Genomic DNA, 24,812 nt, shown 5'->3' on the forward strand with positions numbered 1-24,812 from the left:
CAGGACTGAGTCTTTCTGAGGTGGCGTCAACCACCCTGGGTTTCACTCGAGTGTGAGCTGTGTCTCTACACGCCAAACAGTAATAGAGTTTACTTCAAAGATTTCCCTCCCACTGTGACAGCTGAGTAGATAGATCACACTCTCTCTCAATCTCCCTGTTCCCTCCCGGTTCTCAACCTATTGCCCTTTCCTCCCTCTCTCTCTCCACCCCTCCTTTCTCTCTCACTCTCTCCGCTTCCCACCTCTAGTGTTGTTGGTAGCAGAGCGGAGTGTCAACTTGCTCTGCGCCCACTGGCCTGTGGCTAGATGATGATTTATAGCTGAGGAAAGTGGGGGTTTGGGAGATGAAGTTGGTGGATGGCTAGGTTTAAAATCACTTGTGGCGGTGTATGAAAGCGTAGCGATGATGAATGGATGTAGTCGCCCCACGCCAATCAAAATGGTCTTCCTCCTGCATGCATTAGGTTTTAGAGCCATCCAGAGACTATAGGCAGCTTTCTCTTCTTGTAATGATCTTTTTTCCCCCCACTCTACACTCCTGTGTATAAGAATGAAGATATATGGAAGACGGTAGGCAGTTCACTCTCCATATGACAGAAGAAGCTAGAAGATACCCTCAATGACCCGAAATCAGACGGTAGTATTTTTGTAAGATTTGAAATGTGCAGTTCATACATGTTTTGGAAAAAAAGCCACAATTCAGACTTTGAACAGACCAGTCTGTGTGCAAAATCAACTGCATCTTTGTTTTAATGCCTTCCATAATATAGTGTTTGTCAGCTGACAATTGCAGTCCACTGTGTAGAAGAAAGCATCAGTGACAAAAAGAGTCCCTCGGATGTTGACGGTGAAAAATGGGCTGGTCTGAACAAAAAAAGCCCATTCTTTATTGTTCTCCTCAAGACATTTGTCAGTAAGGATCAGCGTTCAAAGAGAAAAGTGTATGTGTGTAAAAATCATTATTACTGATGTTACATTACATGTAGGGAGTAGCAGTGCACTTGGACAGTAATGTTTTTTTACCTGCTTTGGTTTACAAATGATAATATAATTACTCATTTAAATGCATGTTTTGTGCTGATATCATAAGGTGAGCCAGGAGCAGGTTTATTTTTTAACATGCTAATATAATTCACAATTAATTCATCTTATAGGGATAAAATCATACATATCAACAGCGGTGGGAACCCCTGCGATGTGTGGCTCTCAGTGAGGAGCCGCTCCCTACAGCTCACTGAATAACTATTGCTACACAGCATACAAAACAGCAAGTGTCTCCTGGACATTTACACTGACAGTGGGAAGAGCTTTAATTTTCTGTTACACTACAAAACACTCAACTACTGAACACAATATAGTCTAATATTACATTTAAGGGTGTTTCTTAAATGTAGCAAAAAAATATTAACTAATGAGTTCAAATTATTTCATATGATTACTATTTTGAGTAGCTCCCCACAACAGTATGAATGAGCAACTTGTAGTTGCCAAAACTGCCCAGCGACCAGTTGCCTGTATCTGTATGCATACTGTATGAGTCATACAACAGCAAGTCACACAGACAGATTGTGCTTTGCTCTCCATCTGAGTGCATTCATATGTCAGTGATATCACAGGCACATATTGTTGCTGTACTCTGTCATCTCCCAGTGAACATATTGTCAGCGGTGCAGAACTGGAAATCTCTCGATTGAGTTTCCAAAAGTTTGTTTTTGAGCTTACCCATGCAGAATCTAGAGTAAGAGATTCAAGGAAAAGATAAATTTGGCTATATTCTATATTTTTTGTTATTGTTAACACCAACAATGAACTAATCCTGTTAACTAGTACTGTCCTTGTAACCAAAGCCTGGAATATCTTACCATAGAATAACCAGAAGAATAGTTTCAGATATTTCTAAAGTGGATAATAAATGAACCACACTGTTGGACAGGGTGACGTATACCGTCATTACCATGAACAATGCCACATACTCCATCCTGCTGCCATCTTTAAATATCCTCTATAGCGTATCAAATGTGAATTAATCCGCTGCTAAAAATAGTTCCCAATAAAAACACTATTTACTCTGGTTTGTAGCCTGGTAAAAACTACATAGCCCAGTTGTTTTAGGAAATAATTTTGCTACTTTACCTAATGGGTTTGGTGCTAAGTGCAACACGTTAGGAAGTTACACAGAGTAACACATTTTTGGGTTATGGTCTTTTCATGGGATTTATTGGTGATATATAAAAGTATTTTAAAAAAGACAAGCCTCAAAATGATGAACTTTGACTGTAGATCCCACATTTGTTTCTCTATAGTGTATGGAACACCACTGACCCATAATGCACTGCACAGCATCAGTCCATACTTGGCTGAGTTCAACTTTTATGACCCCATGGGCTTGGTTCAGGTTGGACTGAATCTCCACAAACAATTAGTTTTCCCAATTTGCTCTCACAAGTGGTTCACAAATATCGTGAGAAATTCTGGTAAAGGCAATTTGCACTTAAGGCTGGGGCCAGCAAAAAGCCACGCCAGTTGGTCTTGAATCATATTTTATCATGGTGTGTTGGTTGTTCCGTCCTCCATCAGGATATTTCAAAGCTCTACAACTGGCCCACTTCCCTGCATGTGGCGACAATACCGTCACCACGCAGTAATGAATCAAATTAAGTGGAATGTCAGCTAGGCTAACAGAGCTCTCCTTCTCCTCACAGCATGAAAAGGAATAGTTTCATGGCTCCAATTTGTCTCTCTCTGCCCTCGTTGGCACATATTTTTGCGTTTCATCTAAAAAATAAAAAAATAAAAAGTGAAAAAAAATGATGCTACTGCAGACGTGGACTAGAAGAGGGAAAATCCAATTGGTAGGGTAGAATCTTAATTCATGTCTAGAGTCAGAGGTAGATGGGTTGACTGGCGTAGAGCAGGGCCTTACCTTTTGGTTCCATGTAAATATATGCGGTAACATAAATTATATCCCAAGAGGGGCAGTCTGCACCCCTTCCTCTCTCTTTCTTTCTCTCCCTCACTTTTCTCCCTCCCTCTCTCCTGTGAAGATTAAACGTACGTAAGGGCGATGTGAAGGGAGAGTGATACTTTACAGTGACAGAAGAAAGAGAACGACACAGCAATATGCTGATGATATGGTGATGAGAAAGACAAGAGATTAAAGTGTAAGAGACGAAGATAGAGTGCAAGAAAGCGAGAGCAATATTTTGAATGAATAAATATGCACTCAGGCTCCTGTACAACTGCATAAGTGACAGCTCTTATATGCCTTGGGTGTTCGGAAGAAACAAAGGTTTTACATTTAAATCAGCCTACCAAGGCCTCTGGGTGTGGGAAGTAAACAAAACCCATTTGTTTTTTGTCTGTGTTTAACCTGTAGCCAACTTCTTTTTTTACATCTAATGCACTAAATAGTACTTAATGCTATTATACCATTACACAAACAAGTTGTAATGTGGGAGGATCATTGTGGGAGTCAAAGCTTGGCAGTTTCTCACACTGTTGTCATGAAGGACAGACAGTCAACCAAACAAAGGAAAATAAGGAAAACACTTCTATATATGTAAAAAAACAAACCCTTGCACATGGAGGTGGCACATTTTAGGAGCTCTTATGATTCATAACAACGTGCGTTTTGAGAACATATTTCATTAGTGTTCCCTTTGAAGCACAGTGGTTGTCAATTTGTAATACTGTAAGATTTATATGTGACTCAGTGTTGATGAGCGTTTATTTGTTAATACTTCTTTGCTAATGCAATTTTTCAGTCGTGTCATTTGCAAACACAGCAAAGTTATGTACTGTCGTAAGTGTGGAAAAGTCTGCGATTACAGGCACTACAAATTATGACAGCCTCAAAACTAACCATCTGGTTCATTGTCTCAACAAAAACCAAACATTATGAATTTATTGAATTTGTATTTATTGCAAGTCAATTGTACTCTAAAGCATTTTTTAATCTTTGCATTTACCCAAACTCCTTTTTGGAAATCTGTCTTTATATTGTTAGAGCCAGAAATAACTGAACTTTTAAGCTCTCCTCCAGATGCATAACAATGCTCTGCTTTGAATAATTGTTTCTGTTCAATATTTTCCCGTAAAAAAGGTTAATTTATGTGTTGAAGAATCCAAACCTAAAATGACATCTTCTCAGTGGTGCATTGGAGGTAAGTTTCCACATTTCCACCTTGATTAACTTCCAAATTAGTTGTGATGTAGCAAAATCACACTTGTAAATACACAGTTTAAACTCAGATTTAATGTGTGAAATTTCCCCCCTTTCAACAGATGAATTTGAAAACTGTTCCCTATCATTCAGTGAAGGTCAAACATTCATGCAAGATAATAAGAAAAACACCTTTTTTGAGTGGAGGAAGATTTTAAAGAAAATACAATAAATGCCTATAGAAAATTGTGTTTCTGAAAATCTCTACCTAGTCAGACAGTTAAAATAAGATGTGTGGAGCTTGTCTGTGAAGCATACTTCATACTACTTTTCTGAGTATATTAATGTAATGGAGGTAAGATAACAGAAGCCAGCTGTATTGGTTTTGTAACACAAACGATCAGTCTTCTAAGAACAGGCTAAATCCTGGAAATCTTATGATTTACAGCGACAGAAGGAAGCAGAGCGAGGTGGCAGAGAGACAGCACAAAAGAGTGAGAATGACAGAAAAAAACAAGAGAGTGAGATTATCCGTGGCCTTTCACTGTGGTTCTAATCCATACTTTACAATATTGTCACCCAGAGCGAGGAGATCATAAATCTGCGATACAGGAACACTTAGCAGACAAATGGACAGGAGGGAACAGAGGATATTACACTGTGGACCATGGTAATCTATCTCTCTCTAGATAGATAAGTATGTTACTATGAGTCTATGGGCACTAAGTGTAACGAACATGCATGAGCACACCTACCTATTTAATCATAGGTGAAATGTGACCGTTATTTTATTTTGTCACCTAAGCTAAAAGTAGTGCTAATCTATACTTTTCTTCACTGGTTGAGCCACTAAGCTCATGTCACATCTTTAAATTGAAGACAAATGACTGGGGTTTTACCACTACAACCACAGCCACTGAAACACCATCTGCAATCATCGCCCTCACTTTGAATCTGTGGCCATTTTTGCTCTCATGCGACTGCATCCTCACCGCGAGGCCCAGTACCGTTTACAAAAACACTGGCCTATAATTTTCAGCAGCACTGTGATGGGGGACAGGGTCCATTTGCATTGCCAGTCGCAAACCAAAAGGTGTATCCAATGTCTTGGGGGCACGCAGAGAAGATGAATAAGGGAGGCATAAGACTGGCTCTATATATAGCAGGTAATCTGTCATCTCATTTTTGTCATCTCCCGTCCCCTCGTTTTTGCTTTGAGGAATGAGGGATTGATGTTCAGAAGATCAGAGGGATGTAAGGAGGGAATCTTGGAGGCTTGGAGAAAAGAGAATAAGGAGTGTGTGTGTGTGTGTGTGTGTGTGTATGTGTTCAGAGGAGGAACGAGGGAGTCTGCACTGAGCAACTGATGACTGCTGTTTTTAGAGACCCAGTTGCAGCTGGCCGAAGTCCAAGCTGAATAGTTCAACTCTCTCAACTACAAGAAAAAGTGAGCGTCAAAAGAAGCAGGGAAAACTATCCATCTAACACTTTAGTTTCAAAAGATTTCCGCTGAATCCCATCCTACACTGCAAAAATTTCATTTCCTCCCAACCTGCAACACCACTGCTGCCTGGAGTCAGATATTTCTAAAGTGGATATTGTTTGAACATTCTGTCAGCTCTGACAGGTTGGATTCCCCGGCAGAGAGATCAGTTAGAGACAAATATGTCTTGCTCACAAGCACACACACACATTCACACTCTCTCACACACACACAAGAGAACACTCTCGGGAAAATGCTGAGGAACCTTATGAAGCTACTTTTGATAAGGTACGCCTTGTGGTCACTTCAAAGCAGAGTTGAAGGAGTGGATAAAGAAGGAGCAAAGAGATGGAGGGAGAATAGAGGCAGGGGGAGGATGGAGTGAGGAATGAGACATGAGAAAGGATAAAAAAGATGGAGTAAAAGGCAATAAAATGAAACAGGGTGAAGTGTGGGTAAGATGAAAGAAACGTGGGGAGGGACTGCTCTGCAAAAAGAAAGAGGGAGACACATTTGCATGGAAAAAGATAGCAGGACATGCAGGCACAAATGCAAACTGTACACATGAAGATGTGCATGCTCACACACACAAACACATCACACTCATACATGTAGGGAGTTGAATCTGGAGCATTAGCGAGAGGTTTGGGAGGCCGAGTCTCGTCTCTCGTCCCTCTGTGCAAGTCCCAACTACAGGAGCAACTTTTTGCTGAGAGAGAATCTTCCTGCTCTCGATCCAGAAACTCTCTGATGAGCAGCTATGGTAAAGCCTGCAGGCAGGCACTGATACATACGGGGGAGAGAGGGATCATTAGAATAACTCAACCATTCATAGACGGTAGACAGTTAGCTAGCTACCTCCATCTAGAACCAGTCCCCCTGAATAATTCACAGAGGTGTAAATAAAATATATCCAGTGGCCTTCACCTAAAAAAAAAAAAATAGAAACCAGATAGCTGTCATGCTGAGTAATGAGTTCTTCTCTAGGAGATGATTTCAGATACTGTATGACATGCAAGCATATGTTGGAAAAAAGACCTTACCTCAAAAATCAGTTATTCACAGTGATATTCAAGGAGGGGGCTGTGTTGCTTGATTTAAAACAGAATATTTCATCGATATATCTGCCTTTGATAATGACACAAAATATGACACCTCTCCAAAACTACAGGAAAATCATTAGAGCATGGATGGCAATGATGTCCAAAAGTGCTATTATGAAAAAACAATCACTGGGAAACATTGTTATCCATCGGTTGGTTCTCAAAAAGCGCATTACTAACCTTTAATTGTCCCAGAATAACAGATGATAGCAGAGCGTTTATTGCTTTTCTCCTGCAGTGAAGAGTGCAATATTTCCTGCATAATGCATGAGCGCTATGACATGGCCCAAATCATCCTGAAAACAAATAGCTTCAAAATCAATGGAGCGGCAAGCTGTGTGTACGTGTTAGATATCAGTCCTCCTCACATATATGACAGAGAGTTAGGAGAAAGAAGGAATGTGGCAAGGACAAGAAATCAAAGCACTAGCACACCGTCAGGAGAACAAGAATAGGCCACAAGTCGTTTCCACGTGTCTCACTGGTGCAACAGCGTTAACACGCTGCAGTGATGTAGCCGTCAACCTGTGTGCCAAAGCTACAATAGAGCTTGAGCAGAAAATCAATACCCGCTTCAGCCGATTCTTCATAGCAGCTCCTACGATTATGACAATCACTCCAGGTGGTTGGAGTATGGATCACGTTGCTCTGCTGGATCAAGGGAGCTGCATCTGGCACACAAAAACCTTTTTTTTCTTTCTCAAAGGTCAATCAATGGGAAAACTGGCTAATTTCCCCCGGTCGCCCTTGTATTTCTGAAATTAATAATAAATTAATAATCGGTTTTGAATGGGTCTCATGGGACTGTGAAACTCCCTCAGCACTTACAGTAGCAGACCCTGTAATTCTGCCATTCAAATTTAAAAAGCAAAGTGGAGAAGGTGACAACTCCCTGAGAACTGTAAATTACAATTTTCCCATCTTGTATATGAAACTCATGATCCAAAAATAACTATCTATTTCATTAAACTTAAATCTACCATCTGAAGATATTTTTTCGGAATAAGACAGATGTCAGGCAATATTTTCCAACCCACTGTCCACACAATTTTATTTCAGGGCACTGTTTTTATATCTTAGCACTCATGTCAAGGTTGAAAAACTTAAAAGATGTCTCCTGGTTAAAACCTTCAGAGACAGACATCTAAGGACAGCTGCCCCCACCCCCACCCCCACCCCTTCCACTCCTTGTCTTCCTCTCTCTGTCAATCACAGACAAACTTTAAGCTCCCCTCTCCCAGCCCCACCTCTCCAAACTCCACATATTTCCTTTCCATCTGTTGCCTGTCTTTATAAAGGACTCTCACTCTCTCCTCTCTCCACGCACATCTTCTCTTTTTCATTTACGTACAATGAATAATTGTTCCATTGCGGCAAATGGGTCAAGTTCGTAATGTCAGTAGTTAGTCAGTGAGAGAGGCAGGCAGTTTCTCTGTGTGTGTGTGTGTGTGTGTGTGTGTGAGATATGTGTGTGTGTGATATGTATCAGGCGTTTCCTCCCAGCTCCTATTACTCTGACACAACACTTTCTAAATTAGCCGCCTGACACTAATCACTGCCTGAGCCTCAGGGCCCGACCTCATGCTTACCCACAATGCCTCCCTCGCTTTACGCACACCTCAGGTTGGAACACAAAAGATATCTCACCATGAAAACAGCACATCCTAAAAAACATGATTCAAATCTCATCATAATGTCCTTTTGTTGTGAAAGTCGACCGTTCACAGCTTCTGTGCTTTGTACTGGAATAGCGAAAAAGTAAATGGAGCTTATATAGAAATGTGTTGTGTGCGACTAGAACAATATGTGCTTACGGATTTGAAGTTTCAACCAAAAATACAATGACTGACCTTGTTTAAGACAAACTCATGGATGTTGTCACTTTGTCTTGTCCTATATAAGTCCATACCAAATTGCAGCTGCCCTTTTGAACCCAACTCTCAGTTTATGGTATATCCTGCAGGTCTCAGATACTTGAAGGTGTGATGATTAATGATAGTGTTGCTGATGGTAATGAGCAGCGGGACTTTAGCTGTGCCCTTTTTCTTCCGCTCCTGTGGCTGGCATCTGCCCACCTTCCACATGTACAGAGAAAGTAGTTCTGTCCCTGGCTGGAGGGTAGAGCAGACTGAGCTAAGATGATATTCTTAGCACATCATGGAATTTCCCATCATGTTTAACCCACATGTTTAACATCATACTCAGACCTGCATCCAAAGATCCTGTGGTGTGCTTAAAAAGAGAGATCAACCAGAGCTCAACCAGTGAAGACATTTATTCACTTGTTTGCCAAATGTTAGATGAGAAGATCGATACCAATCTCATGTCTATACAGTCAAGGTTGTAATTTCCACCAAGGATGAGAAGGACATTTCTCCCTCACTTTTAATACGACAGGTTGAACATTGTTGTCTTATCGTCGAGCCACCGAAATCACTTTCAGATCTTTTTTTTTGCCCTGGGTTTTGCTTCACAGGCAACATACTTTTCCCTTCCTCATCGGTGACAGTTGCTCACACTGAAAAAAGAAACACCTGCTGACACTAAAGAAGCTACTGCCCATGTCTTTTCTTTTGAGGAACATTTCTATTTACAGTAAAAAAAATTTACTGTCCACCCTGCTTCCAGTCTTTGTGCTACATTGCTAACTGCCTGTAGCCTCACATTTGATGGATGGATATAAGAGTGGTATCGATCTTCTCATCTAACTCTCAAATAAGAAAAAATATATATATATATGAATGACAAAACACCAAGTGCCCCGAGTGTGTGTAAATAATCTTAGTGGCTCCTGTGACTACATGAGGACAATGAGCGCAAGGGCAGGTTAAAACTGGACATCTGATCACACTGAGGCCCTTCAATAACTAAGTGGCATGCACCGTTAATTCCAGGTGGTGTTTGTTTCAGCTTTCAACTTTAACAGGATTATACAAAACACATTCCACAGAACTGCCGGATGAACTTTACAATGGGCTAAGAAGAGCCCGGGCTACTTGTGTGCTCTAAGGTAAGGTTTTATGTCACACTGCCTTTTTTATCCAGGAGGGAGCTGCCCCGTGTCATTCCACTCGTACTGCACAGCCCTGACCTCTGTCTGACTCATAAACAGAGGCTTTAGAAACTTTGCGTGTGTATGTACAGTATGTGCACGTCGAAAGGCGAGGTTGGAGGGTCAGTAAGAATACGAGCGAAAGTGAAAGTGAGAGAGAGATGAGTGACAGGGGGTCCAGAGAGAGTTGCCTTGTGGCATTTTATCACTCCACCAGAGCCCGTCAGTGAAACTTCATGCACTGTGATGTTAACTGTACTCACTGCCGCACTGATTTCCCAGGATACATCATGTCAGAAACAAGGTGCATTATCCTATTCCACAGAGCAGCCTGTCTGAGCTGCTGGAAACAAACCAGTCAGCACTTAATAACTGTTACTTTTACAGGCGCTTGTACTTGTGAGGTTGTTTGTCCTATCAATAGGGCATGGCAATATGACGAGATAACGAGATATGACACTTCATAATAATCAAAAATCCTTCTTCCAATACCAGTAAACAGCGCATATGCCATTATATTTATCTACATATGGGAAGCCACCTGTTACATTAGTCTTCATGGACTGCAGATGGCAATGGGGGCTCAAACTGGGGTTTTCATTTTCTGCTGTATTCTCAAACCTTTCAAAAATCACAATTTTGTGTTGTAATTAAGCAAGAAAAAAAAAAGTTTGATATAATATAAACATTCAGCCTTTACGTTATCTTTGAGTCTTGTTTTTGTTCAAATTTCATTGTCCTCATGTTTTTATCTTTTCTGGGGTCAGTTACACTACTTTTGGTTTGCCTTGAGTGGTAAAGTTATTCACATGTTCAAGTCAGCTGCTAGACTCCTGATCACATGTCCTGACCAGATTCTTCCAATGCAGAAAATAACAGTTTTGTTTTGTTTTTTTTTTACATTTTCCTGGCAAGAGAGCGGTGTTAGTTGTGCGCATGACTCTCCTCTCTTAAGATGGGTTGTGCTTGAATTTGTTGAATTTGTGTCATGTGCAGTGTGAAAGGCAAAAGTGTTTATACCTGATCCAAACAGCGGCACTCAGTGAGAGAGACAGGAGACGCAATTATTGTTTAAATATTGGGAAAACGGTGCATACATTAAGAATTCACATTCATCATGTTGCACTCAGGTTAACATTTCTGAAACAATTTGAACGCCTGACAAGCAGCTCTGCCTTCTCTAGTACCATAAACAGAAGTGGTGTTACTGCTATCCTCACACATAATCTTTCAGGGAGGACCATGGGTGAAGTCCCTTGTCCTACAGTGAGCATGTTTCTTTTTAGTAATGAAGTATTTTTAGCTGCTTAACCATACCTGAACTTGCATGTCATGTACTTTACAAGGCAATGGCACATAACCTATTTAGTCTGGTATGAAATGGATTGTTTTCATATGTTGTAGCTCCAGTGTTAGTTTCTTTGCACAGGAGTCTGATACATTCAACTTTATTTTTAAGGTTTAACTTACAGAAGTAAACAGCATACAATATTAGACATTTGTGAGTATTTATGCCACACTTATTCTTAAATCCTGTATCAAACTTCTATTTGCACTAGTTGCATTTCACTTCATTACACACACACACACACACACACACACACACACACACACACTCATCACTACCTTTAAAACCTGCACTTTAAACTAATTTCTCCAAATAGGTGTTCAGCCCCTTTGATGTGATGCTTCCCTTTTTGAACCCTCTTTTATTTCAACAACGGGAGCCACCTCTTCTTTCCCTTCTCCCAGCCTGCCACTCCCTCTCTCCTATAACTTCTCCATCCCTCCATTGTCCTCAGATCATATTATGTGAACTCTCATTACAGGGGTGGTAATAGACTCTTCAGCGCTAAGATCCTCTTTATTATCCGTCAACTGTGGACTACATCTCTAAGCTGATTAGCCAGAGCTGTCTTTTTCAGCATTTCAATTAGGAGCGTTTTGAATAGTAGAGCAGATTGCATGCCTTACATTCATTACTGACATTCTTAGAGCTTTACGCGATGTTCGAATACAGTAATCCAGGAAACACATTGCAGCAGTGAGGATGAAAGAGCTGTAGAAGAATGACATCATGGTGGATTTTAATATTGGACTCCTAGGGAAATGGCAAAAGTAGCTATCAACAGCAATCCAAAGCAATTTACAGCAGAGTGGAATGCAATTTTAGCATAAATGGCCCAGCTGGCAATCACACTACTATCATACACACACACATACACACACTGACTATAGTGTTCTGTAAAGACAAATGACATATTTCAAGGAGCATCATCGTTACCATCAAGTATTCTTTGTTTTTACCAAAAGAAAAATTTGTCAGAGGACAACTATAGCCTGAAGCCTCAAGATGCAGATGTTTTAACCTAATGATGTGTGTGTTAGCTGATGTGTGTGTTGTGGTAGAAGTTATCTTTATCTACTTTTGCATGACCGTCTTCTCTCAGAGGACTGTGAAAAGGTAAGAACTGATGAATATGTCATTTTAAGCCTCACAATGAGAGGCTGGCTCGTTAGCTGCCACTTAGAAAACTGTACCCCACAAGTGCCCTCGGGGCTGTGAACACCTACATGCTTAATCTCGCTGTTCGGCTGTCTCTGTTCATGTCATTTTTCAGACGAGCTTGAAGAGAAATTGTCCCACATAGGGGACCGGCTGTCTGGTAAAGAATGAGAGAAGAGGAAGCGGAAGAGGGGGGGAAATTGGGGGAGGATGAGGTTGTGACTCCTATTGCTAATGGATTTAGCGATAGGAGTGACGAGATGACGAGGCTATGATCTGCTCAGAACAGTGTTTGTGTGTGTGTGTGTGTGTGTGTGTGTGTGTGTGTAAGCTCACACGTACATGTGTAGTGTGTGGTTTTGTGACGTCATTAGCAGTCGAGCCAAAATATGATGATCTCGGGGTATTATCAGTATCTGTTTAAGGTATCCGGCTTTATCAAATACCTACTTGACACAGGAGTCACCACCATGTTTTATCATTCTGTCTCTATCTGAGTCTCTCCCTTTCACACACACACACACACACACACACACTCACACACTCAATAATCCATTCAGTCATTGTTAATCCAGCTGTGTGCTGGTACAGAGATATGCTGTACATGGCTGACAACCATGTTGCTGAGGTGCTGATGTCATACCTGATCTGTATTTTTTTTTTTTTTTTTTTTTTTGTCCCTGCTGTTGTTGTGAGCCACTCAGGGACACACACAATACATCTGAATCCCTTGAATTTCTCTCTAAGGAGATCATTAATGTTGCAAATGCATGTGTCTCTGTGCTAAGTGACATGTTGGTGTCATGTTCTCAGTTGTATTAATTTGACAAAAAGCTCAGACTCACTTACAGAGCATCAGTTTGGGAAAGGAGAAGGGATACAGTTGTAAACACTTGAGGATTTCTGCAGTAGTCATGTACCAGTTGCCACAGAACAACTGCAGTGGAGCAGCCGAGAGTCAAGTACCTTTTCCCTGGGCACCTGAGTGTTGCTTGTAGGGGAAGATGAGAGCCTTCCACATTTCAAATGAGAATTCCGAGCAATCAGATCATTTTTTTTTTTTTACAGTTGTGATTTCAGTCATGAGCCCATTTTTCTCTGAACTACTTCTGTTCAAGTTGGTGTATTTTTCATGTTTTTCCAGCTCACAGACATTTTCAGCTGTCAAAATAAATTTGGATTAGAATGTGTTTCACAGGACAAAATAATGCAATACACATTTTACTTTGAAAATCTGTTGATTTCTCAGGTATGGCGTAGGTATGGTCAAACACATTTGAGCAACCCAAAGCTAATGAACAGTGAGAAACTGTGTCTCTGACCAATAAGTCGTAATTTGATTGTTTTTTTTCTGTTATAAACTTCTCAATCCTTTACAAGGAACTGCATTGTGAATAAGCCAGCAGCCTGTGTTAATGTAATGATCTACATTTGGTCAGTAGCGTGGATAGCACGAAGTTTGTTGGTTGTTTCTGGCTCTACTGCTGTTGGTCTAGTTATAAAATAAGTCTCTATTAAATACAGATTTACACAAGAGTTGCACCGCACAGATGAGTTCTTCAATAGATATTTGTTACTTAATATTAATAATTCCCCGGTGTTTTATAGCTAAGTGAACCAATTTACAGAACTAGCTTGCTGATATAAGTCTGACAAGACTGTTAAAGGCTATTTGGAAGTTTTCTCTTACGCCGAACGTGGTTTCTTGCCGGGAGGAGCGAGTGGTGCTTCAGCCATCATTGCGTTTACAAGAGGTTATAATATGCCCTCTGAAGAGCACTACATCTTTAGGGAAGATTGGTGATGATATAAACTGGAAAGATATTAACTTGAATTACATGATGCTACATAAATGTTTGATGCAGTTAATTGCTTCTGATTGGATAATGCTACAAATGTTTTCTAGCATTGGAAATTACTCATTACCAGCTAAGAAAACATTCCTCGAGTTTGAATGGTACGACCCAATCACTAGCTAGTAGTTCCTAAGACTTTAGGAATCCTTTAGACACAACCTTAGGGATGGATTTACAAATAGCTGGTGCAACCGGAAAAGTAGTTTTTCTGGAACAATGCACATATACTGTATGTCCATGCATTCCTAATGGAGAGGATTTTTAATACTTTCAAATAGGAAACTGGGGGGTATAGTCTGTGTTCATGAAGCCCAGATTAGGATTTGTGGAGAGTGGTTGGCATGGGCGTGTATGTGTGGACGGAGAGGGGGATAAAGAGGGAAACACTGAGGAGCAGAGTGTGTAGAGACATCCAGAGATTTAAGACAAGACAGACAAAAAGCAGATATTAAAAGGAAGCATGAGGAAGTCATGATGAAGAGATCATAGAAAAGAGGATGGGAGGAAAGAGGAAGAAAATTAAGATCCACGAGAAAAGAGGAGCCAAGAGATTGAGATTTAGTGGAGTACAGAAATGAAAAGTGATGGAGATTGAGAGACTGAATAGGAGAGGAAGAGGGGCATCACAATAAAAGTTCCAGCTGAGAGGGATCGGAGAAGAAATACAGAGAAAACAGAAAGAGGAAATGCCACAGGAAATAAACTAGAGTGACAGATAGAGGGAAAGATACTGAAAGCTAAAACGTAGTAGAGGAGACAGCAGATGGTGGGGATTATTCTGGACTAAAATACTTTGGGATCTACAGAGGGAAGGCCACAGACATAAACCGTTACAGACTCCATCTGCCAGAAATAGACCAAAAAGAGCTGTAGGTCCACCATCACCATGATGATAAAATGCTGCCTAGATGGCAAAACCATAGAAAAAAAAACAGTGATAAATGTCGTCCTAGACAACAGCTAAATAGGCAAAGTGCTGATGTACTTTTGTGTTTATCAAAATCATTTGGAAGAGACATCCTGTCGAGTCACAACCTTACACATGCAGAACACGCATGGCCTTTTAAGACACTTAAAGTAATTCAAGTAATAATTTTCCAAAACAACCATTAGCATCTCACAGATGGCATTCATGTGGAGACAAAATGTGGGACATAAAGAAAAACTTCTTTTTGCAGTAGTAGCAGATGCATGTGTGCTGGAGTATTTAAGTAGGCCTACATGTTCTGTGTTTGTGTGTGATTATGATGACTGATACCATAAGACACCCTGAATCCACATTATATGTTCACTGTGATTAGGACAACAGCCTTATGCACTAACTGTGGGTGTGAGCCTGCAGTAAAAACAACAACAAACTGGTTCACAAATCCCCCCAATAATTCCTCTATATCCATCCACACACAACCTGAACACACACAACTGCAGATACAGTCTAATGCCAGCTAATCATCCTGCCCCCCCCCCACATGCACAGAAAATAAAGTAGAGAAAGAGCTAAGAGACTAAGAGATTTGGAAGTAAGTGAAAGACTTTTTTTTTACCTTTCCCTGTGTGTAGATCAAACCTTGAACCTGCAAAAAAAAGAAGGAGAGGAAAACATAATTACTGTTTTGTTCTGAAAGCCAGGCTGTGCAGATCATACGCTGTGCTACCACACTGATGAAGCAATTTAAACAAAAATCAACATTAGCTTCTCTCTGTAGGTGGACAGAACACATACCATGCTCAGTTCTTGTCTGCAGCTTTTCTCAATACTCCTCTGTAATTGCCTATTGAGGTGTGTCACTCAAGACTTGTACTTTTAAACAGCAAATTGTTAGAACATTCTAGTCTTAACATTAGTGTTGGGATGGCAAACATATTGACTTATCCTGTGTGTGTATAAGAGAGAGAGAGAGAGAGAGAGAGAGTGAGAGTGAGAGTGTGTGTGTGTGTGTGTGTGTGTGTGTGTACATTATTGACTAATTATCTACCCTGACAGGGGACGGTTAATTAAATCCTTCCCTGGCAGTGAGCATGAAGTAATTATTGTGCATGGATGCATATCCACAAAAAAAAAAGAGTCATCATTCACATGTGGTAAATACATGCTATGTCTGCATGTCTGCAACACACACAGGAACTTATCCGACATTACTCAGATTGCAAACCAGTACCAAAGCTTTGCATCATCACCTTGTCTTCTGAGCGTTTATGCAAAAAGGTCTTTCCATCATCATCATCTGCTTTAGCACCTAAACTAATGGGTTTTTTTTTCTTTCTCTACCAGGAAAAATAAAATCACACGGCAGCTGGATGTGACTCCATTGACTTGCATCTGACAGTGTGCCAATATCATCTTTACTATGCCGTCGTTATTACAATTAGCAGCAATCAACGTATTTCACTTCTGCTCATAGCTGAATGCACCAGTGTGGGAGCAGCATACAACGTTACAATGTTTTAGAATAAAGAGTGTTGGAGATTTTTCTGAGGGCACATTAAACACATTGTTACATAAGAGGTTTGGTAATGCTCGCTGGCCATATACGCTTGCATTTTCATTTTATACATCATAAATAATGGATTCACTTTAAATGAATGTTTAATATGCCTCCCAGTGCCAAACCGTGCCCACCAACACTGCCAGTAGTAAATTCCCCAAAAATAACATTTTCTCCCCAATTCCCAAAACCACTCTGCCCTCAATTACTGGTTTCCAGTCTGGAGCCGATGCACTGGAACCAACCAGCTCATGTCTGCTGGATGAAAAAACCTGTCGTCTAGTTGAATTGTACATGTGCTAACAGATGCCAGCTACATCTGCTGTCTGATAACAGGATCTGCTCAGTGGGATGGTCCGGTGCTGGCTGCAGATTGATCAGTGACATTTAGCTAAGCTGCAGAGAGTGTCTAAGAAACTTCACCTTCACTGAAAGTGCTTTCAGTGTTACCATCAGTGATAAAAAGCTTTTTGCTTGCATGCAACCACTTGAAATGGCTTCTTCCGGGGGGGGGGGGGGACGGGGACAATTTTGTGAGTTTCTGTCTCTTTACTTTCGTAGATTACAGTGCTGTCTCAAGACTCTGGACTTTTACTCAGATCTTCTGTGTTGTAAGAGCAGCAAATAAACTAGTATTTGATATACTTTTCGATTTCAGTCAGTCTCTTTTCTTTTCATGCAAAACAGTACTTCTTTCTCCCTCACTGTAGTTCCATTCACAGTATTGTGAAAGGAGGAGACACTGGCAGTTACGATCTGTCCCTTGCTGAAAACCTTTGATTCTCTCAGACTGACCACCCAGGATACAGGAGCCTTGGAAACAACAGGGGCTGCTGTGGCATACAAATAAGCTTCACAATCTGCTACTGACACACACATGCACACACGCACACACGCACGCACACACGCATGCACACGCACACGCATGCGCACACACACACAAACTATGTCTGTGCTAGTTTGTTTATGTGCAAGTTCATGTCTGGGTTTATGCATCCACAAAAATGCATACCACATACAGTCATATCACAGGACCAATTCTCATCTCAAACACTATATTTCACACATAGCATGCAGTGCATTTGTATTTATGGTGCCTATTTTGCTTGAGAAATGTCTCAGTATTGCTGTTTCATGTTCCCAGTCCAAATATCATTTGTAGAGAGCTAAGTGCTTATAATATTGGAAACGTACAGTCATGCACTTGCTGAATGGAGAATCCTATTATGTCCCCTTCATGTGTGACAAGGTCAAATTCAACAGCAGTAGGCCAAACTCACTAAGAAAAAATACCTTGTCTTTATTTATGTAAACCCATATTTACAATTACGATTCCAAATCAACTAAAGGTTCTCAATGATGCATTCAGTGGTTAAAAAACAGCTGGTGGCATGGGCATGTGAGGCTGACACTTCCCCTGGCTGATCCTTTTCACCTGCTGACATTCACAGACCCATCAGCAGCAGGCTTTCAGACTACCTGCCACGTACAGCTAAAGTCTTCTGCACTTGGAGATGCAGAGAAGCAATCATTTCATCAGTGGTGCCTGACCACTTTCATTCAGATCTGTCTGCCAGCTGGAGCAAAGGCTCATGGGAAAGAGGGAGGCAGAGGGAGTGCAGAACTAACAGAGAAAAACAGGTGCTGCACATGCTGTTATTTTAACAGTTAATATATCTGACATAAAGAAAATGTTGCTGCCTCTGAATAGGAATGACGGAATAAGGAATGTATAACCAGCTTGATGGAACAGCAGTGCAGGACTGAATCAAAGTGAATACTGTGATAATGATTGGGTCCCCCTCTCCTACCATGGATATAAAAGAAATCAGTGACTAGAAACGCTAAAAGTGTCTTTTTATTGAATGAAAAGTGATATTCTATAGAGTGACCTGCAGCCAAGAACAGAAAAATGCTAAGCTAAACATTTGACAGTGACATATTTCCCTGTCTGCTCTGTCTTTCCATCTGTGTAAAACGGTGTGATTAGTCACTGCGTGAGTCTGCCTCGAGCAGGTTGAATTTAATCTCAACCTCTGAGGCACTTTACGGAGAATTTTGAACCATTACCCAGGCTCAACAATTGGCAGTGGCTGCCAAGTACCTTCAAGGGAATGTCAGTTTCCATGGAGACCAAGCCACCCCCAGCTGTAGACCCCGTCTCTCACCACAAGTGAAGAATGGTAAAAACCTATTGATGGGCAAGGATCACAAATCTCTCTGTAATTCTCTCTTATGCACCGTCTTGGCCTTTTTCTCTCTGTCTGACATCACTGTTTGTGTTAATACATGTGTCTCTGTTCTTGGTTCAAACATCTGCCTCTGTGTTTACCCATGTTAATAATTGCTCATCTGCAGTTGCTTGGCAGCTTCCCTCGGACTATGAGAGGCATCCGTGGGAATAAGTGGATAGATGTATAAATTTTACAGAAAGTTGGAGAGTAAGAAACTAAGTCAGGAGGATAACTGTTCAGAGAGAGCTGAGAGCAGATGGAACTTGATTCAAAAACTTACAAAAAGTAGTTTTAACAGTGGCTGCACATGGCTGTTTAAAACTATGGTTTACAGCTGCTATAATCAATATTTTCATAGTAACAATGGATAACATGTACGTGACAGGGGTTGCTGGTAGCGGCAAACCCGCAGATGATTATCTACAGTTCCTCTCAGCTCTATGGTGCATTTCAGCATCTGCCAGCTCAGCTGATTTTGTTTTTTGGGGTTTGGTTCACTTCTACAACTGTTATCAGTGCAGCAGTTGGCTTTTTATACTGGACTTAGTCTGCTAATGTTGCTTCATATCTGCTGCTTGATGTGTTAATAAGCAACCCTTTGCTAGTAAGCTCACCATATATCAACTTAAATGTTGATGCCCTCCAGAAATCAGTTATTACATATTTAAATGTAGCTAAAAGATCAATGTTAGCCAAATGCATGCACTTGTTTAAGCATTACACTCCTGGAGTCAGGAAGGTAATTCCTGCAGTAACGATATTGCACATTGTCCCTATTGAATAAATGAAATAAAAATAAAATAAAACTCCATCTTGTGATGGGATCCCACCAGTCACAACACCCATCAACACATTGACATTCTGACGTCAACTGCACTCCTGCAAAGCTTCATGATTGTATCTTGCGTGGTTGCAATGCTATCACAAAGACAAAATCTGTCCACAGACATATCTAAACAGCTGCCAATGTACGCAATAATGCCTCTGTAACACTTCCCGCTACAGAAGGTGTCAACGTTTTGCCATGATGACACACACACACACACACACACACAGCCTCACAAGGTGAAAACAATACAAGCCCTGCCTTCACAGATGGTAATAATGTGTTCTCACATGCATCATGCATCTGGCCAGGGCTGAGAAACATTAATTTATATACACAAAGATCTTGTGTAACGTATGTAATCTTAAAACATGTTAGTTAGTTAGTGTTAGCATGTTGTTCTATTGCTATTTTTCTCCTTATTTTTCATAGTAACTCCCAGCTCTTGCTTTTTCTCTGTAGAATAACGATTTGGACTCACTCAGCTCTCACAAATAACACCAGTAAAACAAATTACTGTGGAGTGCCTTTAATTTTGCCTGCATTCCTGAAGACACACTATCTGAGCAGTGGAAACAAGAGTTTGAGGATTAAATTGCAAAATATATATGTGCTGTTAAAAGCAAAAGTCTCGTTTTTCTAGTGCGTCACTAGCCGTGTTTCAATTAACCTGCTTCAGGTGCATTTTGAAATAGCAAACTTAAAAACAAGGAATGGAAAAACATAAATTCCCAAAAAACTTTCAAATGTCGCAAAAAAATTATGGGTGGTTTTAGACTATTAGACAAAGCATTATTTCACATAAGTGAAACGGAAACACTTTTTTTGCCCGTCTATCATGCCAGAGCCAGAAAGAGGACTGCTGGAGATCTATTGTCAAATTTAATTGAAATGGTACCACGAGAGGAGAGAACACAGAATTATTTTCTTAAAAATAGCTTCTACATTGTGCAAAACTGCAATGGAAAACCAGCTGCTCACATCTTGGTGAAGAGAACTTTAACTAAAAGGAAGCAAACTGCTCAGTGGACACTGAAGAAATGCAGCTTGAAGAAAAACTTCCTGTTTTTGTGACTCCCAGCGGCAAAACCTACTCTCAGCTCTCCTGCTAGTGTGCTCTGCCAGAAGACGATCACCAGGTAGTGAGCAGCAGTGTTGGCGATAACATACCCAAACACACTCCCGGAGGAGGCGGAGCGCTTCCTAAAACAATACAAACTGCATCTTTAAAAACAGATCCCTGGCATACGTTCACACATGATTTCATGACCCACGGTGTTCACACCTGATTCTCTCCCCTCCTGAGTCTTAATCAAGTTGTTTGTTTATGAAAGGCTTCATTAGTTTGTTTCTTTGATTGTGTAGGTGCGAATGCCTCCGAGTGAGCGTGTGTGCCCGCTCATGTGTATGAGTATTTACGATCAAAAAACACACACTGTCCTTGAAAGTGCCTCAGACAAATCTAAACACAAATAACAAAACCCCTGCATGACTTCATCACATTGATCGTCTTCCATCGTCAGTTCTCTTTGTTATTGGGAACGCAGGTCATTACGATGCAGGCTGCAGTGAAGACGGTGTTAAAAGATGTTTTCCTTTATGGAGAATGATTTGTTTGTTTTACGTTCCAGCTCGCTGGCCTCTTGGGCCCTAACCTACATTACTGCACAAAGACTATTAATCATTGATGATCAGACCTTTTAATATTGCTTATGAAAAATGTATTTGCATGTGAATAAAACAAATGAAGACTTCTGTTCCAAAACACCGGATATCCATTTTGGAGGGAAAATTATTACCTGAAGTATCAAGTATGTGGTTGGTCCAAGTCTATTTCTGTCAACATGAAGTTGATTTAATTTGATACGATTTGGCCATTGTGTGCCGTGTATTCTCTGTTGCAGTACCCACCTTAAAATGTTGCATACATTCAAAACGTAAACCCTACAATTATCTAAATAATTAATAGATGTTAATAACATCTTCTAGTTAATCGAAATTCCATTTGGTGTTTCACATGTTTTTGATGCAGGCATCAAGGAAACAATTTAAAAGTATGAGAAATAGTATGTTCAAATATCTCATTTAAGAATTAATGAGTCACCTCAGAACTCAGAGCTTTTACAAATCCCACATCTAAAGCAAATGCAGAATAATCATATAACCCAGACATTCATTATCGCTGAGGAAGGAAACGTCTCCAGAGGTCAATTAACCCAGTGTGTGAACTCGGAACTCTTGACGCAGACGTCCAATAAGCCAAGATAATAAAGACACGTGCACAAGTTCACACATGCACACACGCGAACGCAAGGTAAAGCAAAGATAATAAAGTAATGCCACGGAAACACGTTGCTCACCTCACACACGCACACACACATTGCCTGTTTCCCTCTTTCCCTTTTAATCACACACTCACACATGCTGTACATATTACCAAGCAGACTGCTGTCCTTTAATCACAAGTCATGTTTTAATTGCAGTACGTGTGAAGGAAATAGGAGCCGTTAGAGTGGCTCAGTCTGGCACAGATATGTTAGAGAATGAGACTGCTGGAGCCAACTTAGTGGATTGAAATATGCTTTTATCATAAGGTCATTTTACAGTCAATTTGGAAGTGGATGTAGCCATATTATCTTCTATTCTCTCTCCGTCAGCCCTTTGTCACATGTCAGAAACCAAAAGAAGGTGTTCAGACTGGGTCTAGAGTGTCTCACATGATTTAGTGTTGATCCATTTACAAGGTAGCTAGACTGAACCAGAACAAGAAAAGTCTAAAAGAAAGAAAATCCTTGATTGTACTCTGAGTGTAAATATTTCTTATCTTATGTGTAGTGGAAAATACAGAGGCAAAACTGAACAACTTGTTCAAGTCCTTCTAAGAAGACTATCCACAGTAAGACTATCCATTCTATATTTTAAATTCTCATTGGATGCATCTAAATATTAAAAAATGGATCACAATTCCTGGCTCCGAGTTGATTTAATGTTTTATTTCTTATCATTTGTGCTTGCAATTTTGGAGGGCATTAGCGTTTAAAAGCCCACTTTACACACTCAATTCACCTCCACCTGAGTTCAAACCACAGACAATCTGCAATAGCCTTCATAATGCATGAGGCCCTATCCCACACTGGAGCCATTTTCTGGGTAACTGCATCTGTCTAGAATATGCTCGTTCACACAGGCTTCATAGGTGTTATTCATCCATCCATTTATACATAATAAGTGTTTGAGCTGCATGCAATCTCTCACACATGCAAGTCAAACCATCTCAATGTTGCTTGCACAAGCACTTTGTAGCACACATGCACGAACACATATGCATATAAAACTTCCTCCTGACAGCGCACACACACACACACACACACACACACACATATATATATATATATATATATACACACATATATATACATATAGACACACACACATATATATACACACACACTGAAACCCAGCACATACAGCTTTAAAACACCTCAGGTTTGCATGAACACAGGGAGTCGTGCCGTTAGGAACCTCAGCTATTCAGACCTTTAAATTGGTCCCAGTGAGATGTGAGCGCTCAGACCACAGGGCTGACCTCTAACTCGACGCCTGTGTATCAAAGAATTAGTCTCTGTCAGCCCAATCAATACCCCAACAGCAGCCTGAGACCCAGCACCAGTGTAGGGAGACTGTTGCAGAGTATTAGTGGGCTGATGATGATTATGGCAAAGGCCATTCACTTGGTGGTTCTCCTCAGAGCACAGGTTTGACTATATGGAGAGTCCCCCTATTGGTTGTTAATCCACCACGGATTTAATTAAGGAAATTAGAATCAACTCAGCTGTTTTATTAGTGAGGAGCATGGTCATCAACTCATGAAAGGTGGACGTTCTTTTTTGAGCACAATTAAGCCATAATTTCTTTTAAGATATCTACAAAGCTGTTCTTGATATTCACACTCAGATGCCAGTTCATTACGTACACCAAGCTAAAGCTAATGCAGTCTAATGCAACAGGCCTTAGAATTATTAGCTTTTGGTTTTATTCAACTTTACAGTTGTAGTTTGTCGTGCCAGTGAATTGTATTGTCTCTAACATTTAGTCTACTCTCCCTGACATAAATGCAGGGCTATTGCTAAAGTCCAACTGACACTGAAGAGTGCCACAGCACAGAGACCTTCTGGACGTTTGTGACTGAGGACCCCAGGCACACTGATGGTGGGCTCCTCACTGCCTCTTGGCCGCCATACATGGCTGCCGTGCACACACACAGACGTGACAGACGGTGAGCTCAGTAACCTGCCAACCTTGCTGACAAATGCAGGGAAGCTTCATGGCACATCACCTTCTCAATGCTCCCATCTTCTCTGAGTATTCATTGGAAATTGGTCATTATTATCTTATCATTTATCATTGTATTCAGAAGCACAGACTTGTTTTTGTGCGTGTTTTAATGGCTGACATTTTAACAAATGACATAAGGACCTGCGAAAGTTACTATTTAAAAACTATTGCTGAGTTTGAGTACATTAAAAAAAGGACATGGGTTAGACAGACACATATGCTCTCACACTTGCCCATACACACACATTAGAATGCATTGTCCGTAGAACTACTATCTATAATATATAAGTCAGGATTATAATTATCTAAATCCAGTCTGTAACAAGCCCTTCATCAGCCATTAAGTGTTTCTGAATGGAGTCATCTCATTCCCGCAGACTGATTCCTCGTCGGCTGCTGAGATGCCAGTACAGATGGACTGAATCAGGATGAGGCCAGCAGCAGTGTCTGTGGAGCTAAACTCCTGGTGAATTGTGCCAGTGCAGAACTGCACCACGTTGGGGCCTGGCCGCTGTGGCGCTCAAGCCCTGGCAGAGAGAACAGGGACCCCCTTGTTTGGCAGAGGCTTGTTGACAGGAAACATAATGCATTCACACGATAATGAGCCAGTGAATACATGTCCCTCGTACTGCCCTGCATTCTCTCCCTTAAATACAGTACGCATCTTTACACAGATATAGGGGCAACACACACACACACACACACACACACACACACACACACACACACACACACACACACACACACACAAAATCTACTGCACACTAAT

The 24,812-nt window shown here is 40.8% G+C and overlaps 1 protein-coding gene across 2 annotated transcripts in view; it reads right to left on the bottom strand.

Annotated features, from left to right (window-relative positions):
• igsf11 (immunoglobulin superfamily member 11) overlaps positions 1-24,812 on the bottom strand; it is a 93,144-nt gene that overhangs the window by 49,033 nt on the left and 19,299 nt on the right. For both annotated transcript variants that reach the window (XM_022761251.1, XM_022761250.1), the window contains exon 2: positions 15,707-15,736. In XM_022761251.1, coding sequence (XP_022616972.1) covers positions 15,707-15,736 — 30 coding nt within the window. The remainder of the gene's footprint in view (positions 1-15,706; positions 15,737-24,812) is intronic.

Source organism: Seriola dumerili, unplaced genomic scaffold (genome assembly GCF_002260705.1).
Source record: "Seriola dumerili isolate Sdu_G_001 unplaced genomic scaffold, Sdu_1.0 BDQW01000391.1, whole genome shotgun sequence".
Classification (NCBI taxonomy): Eukaryota; Metazoa; Chordata; class Actinopteri; order Carangiformes; family Carangidae; genus Seriola; species Seriola dumerili.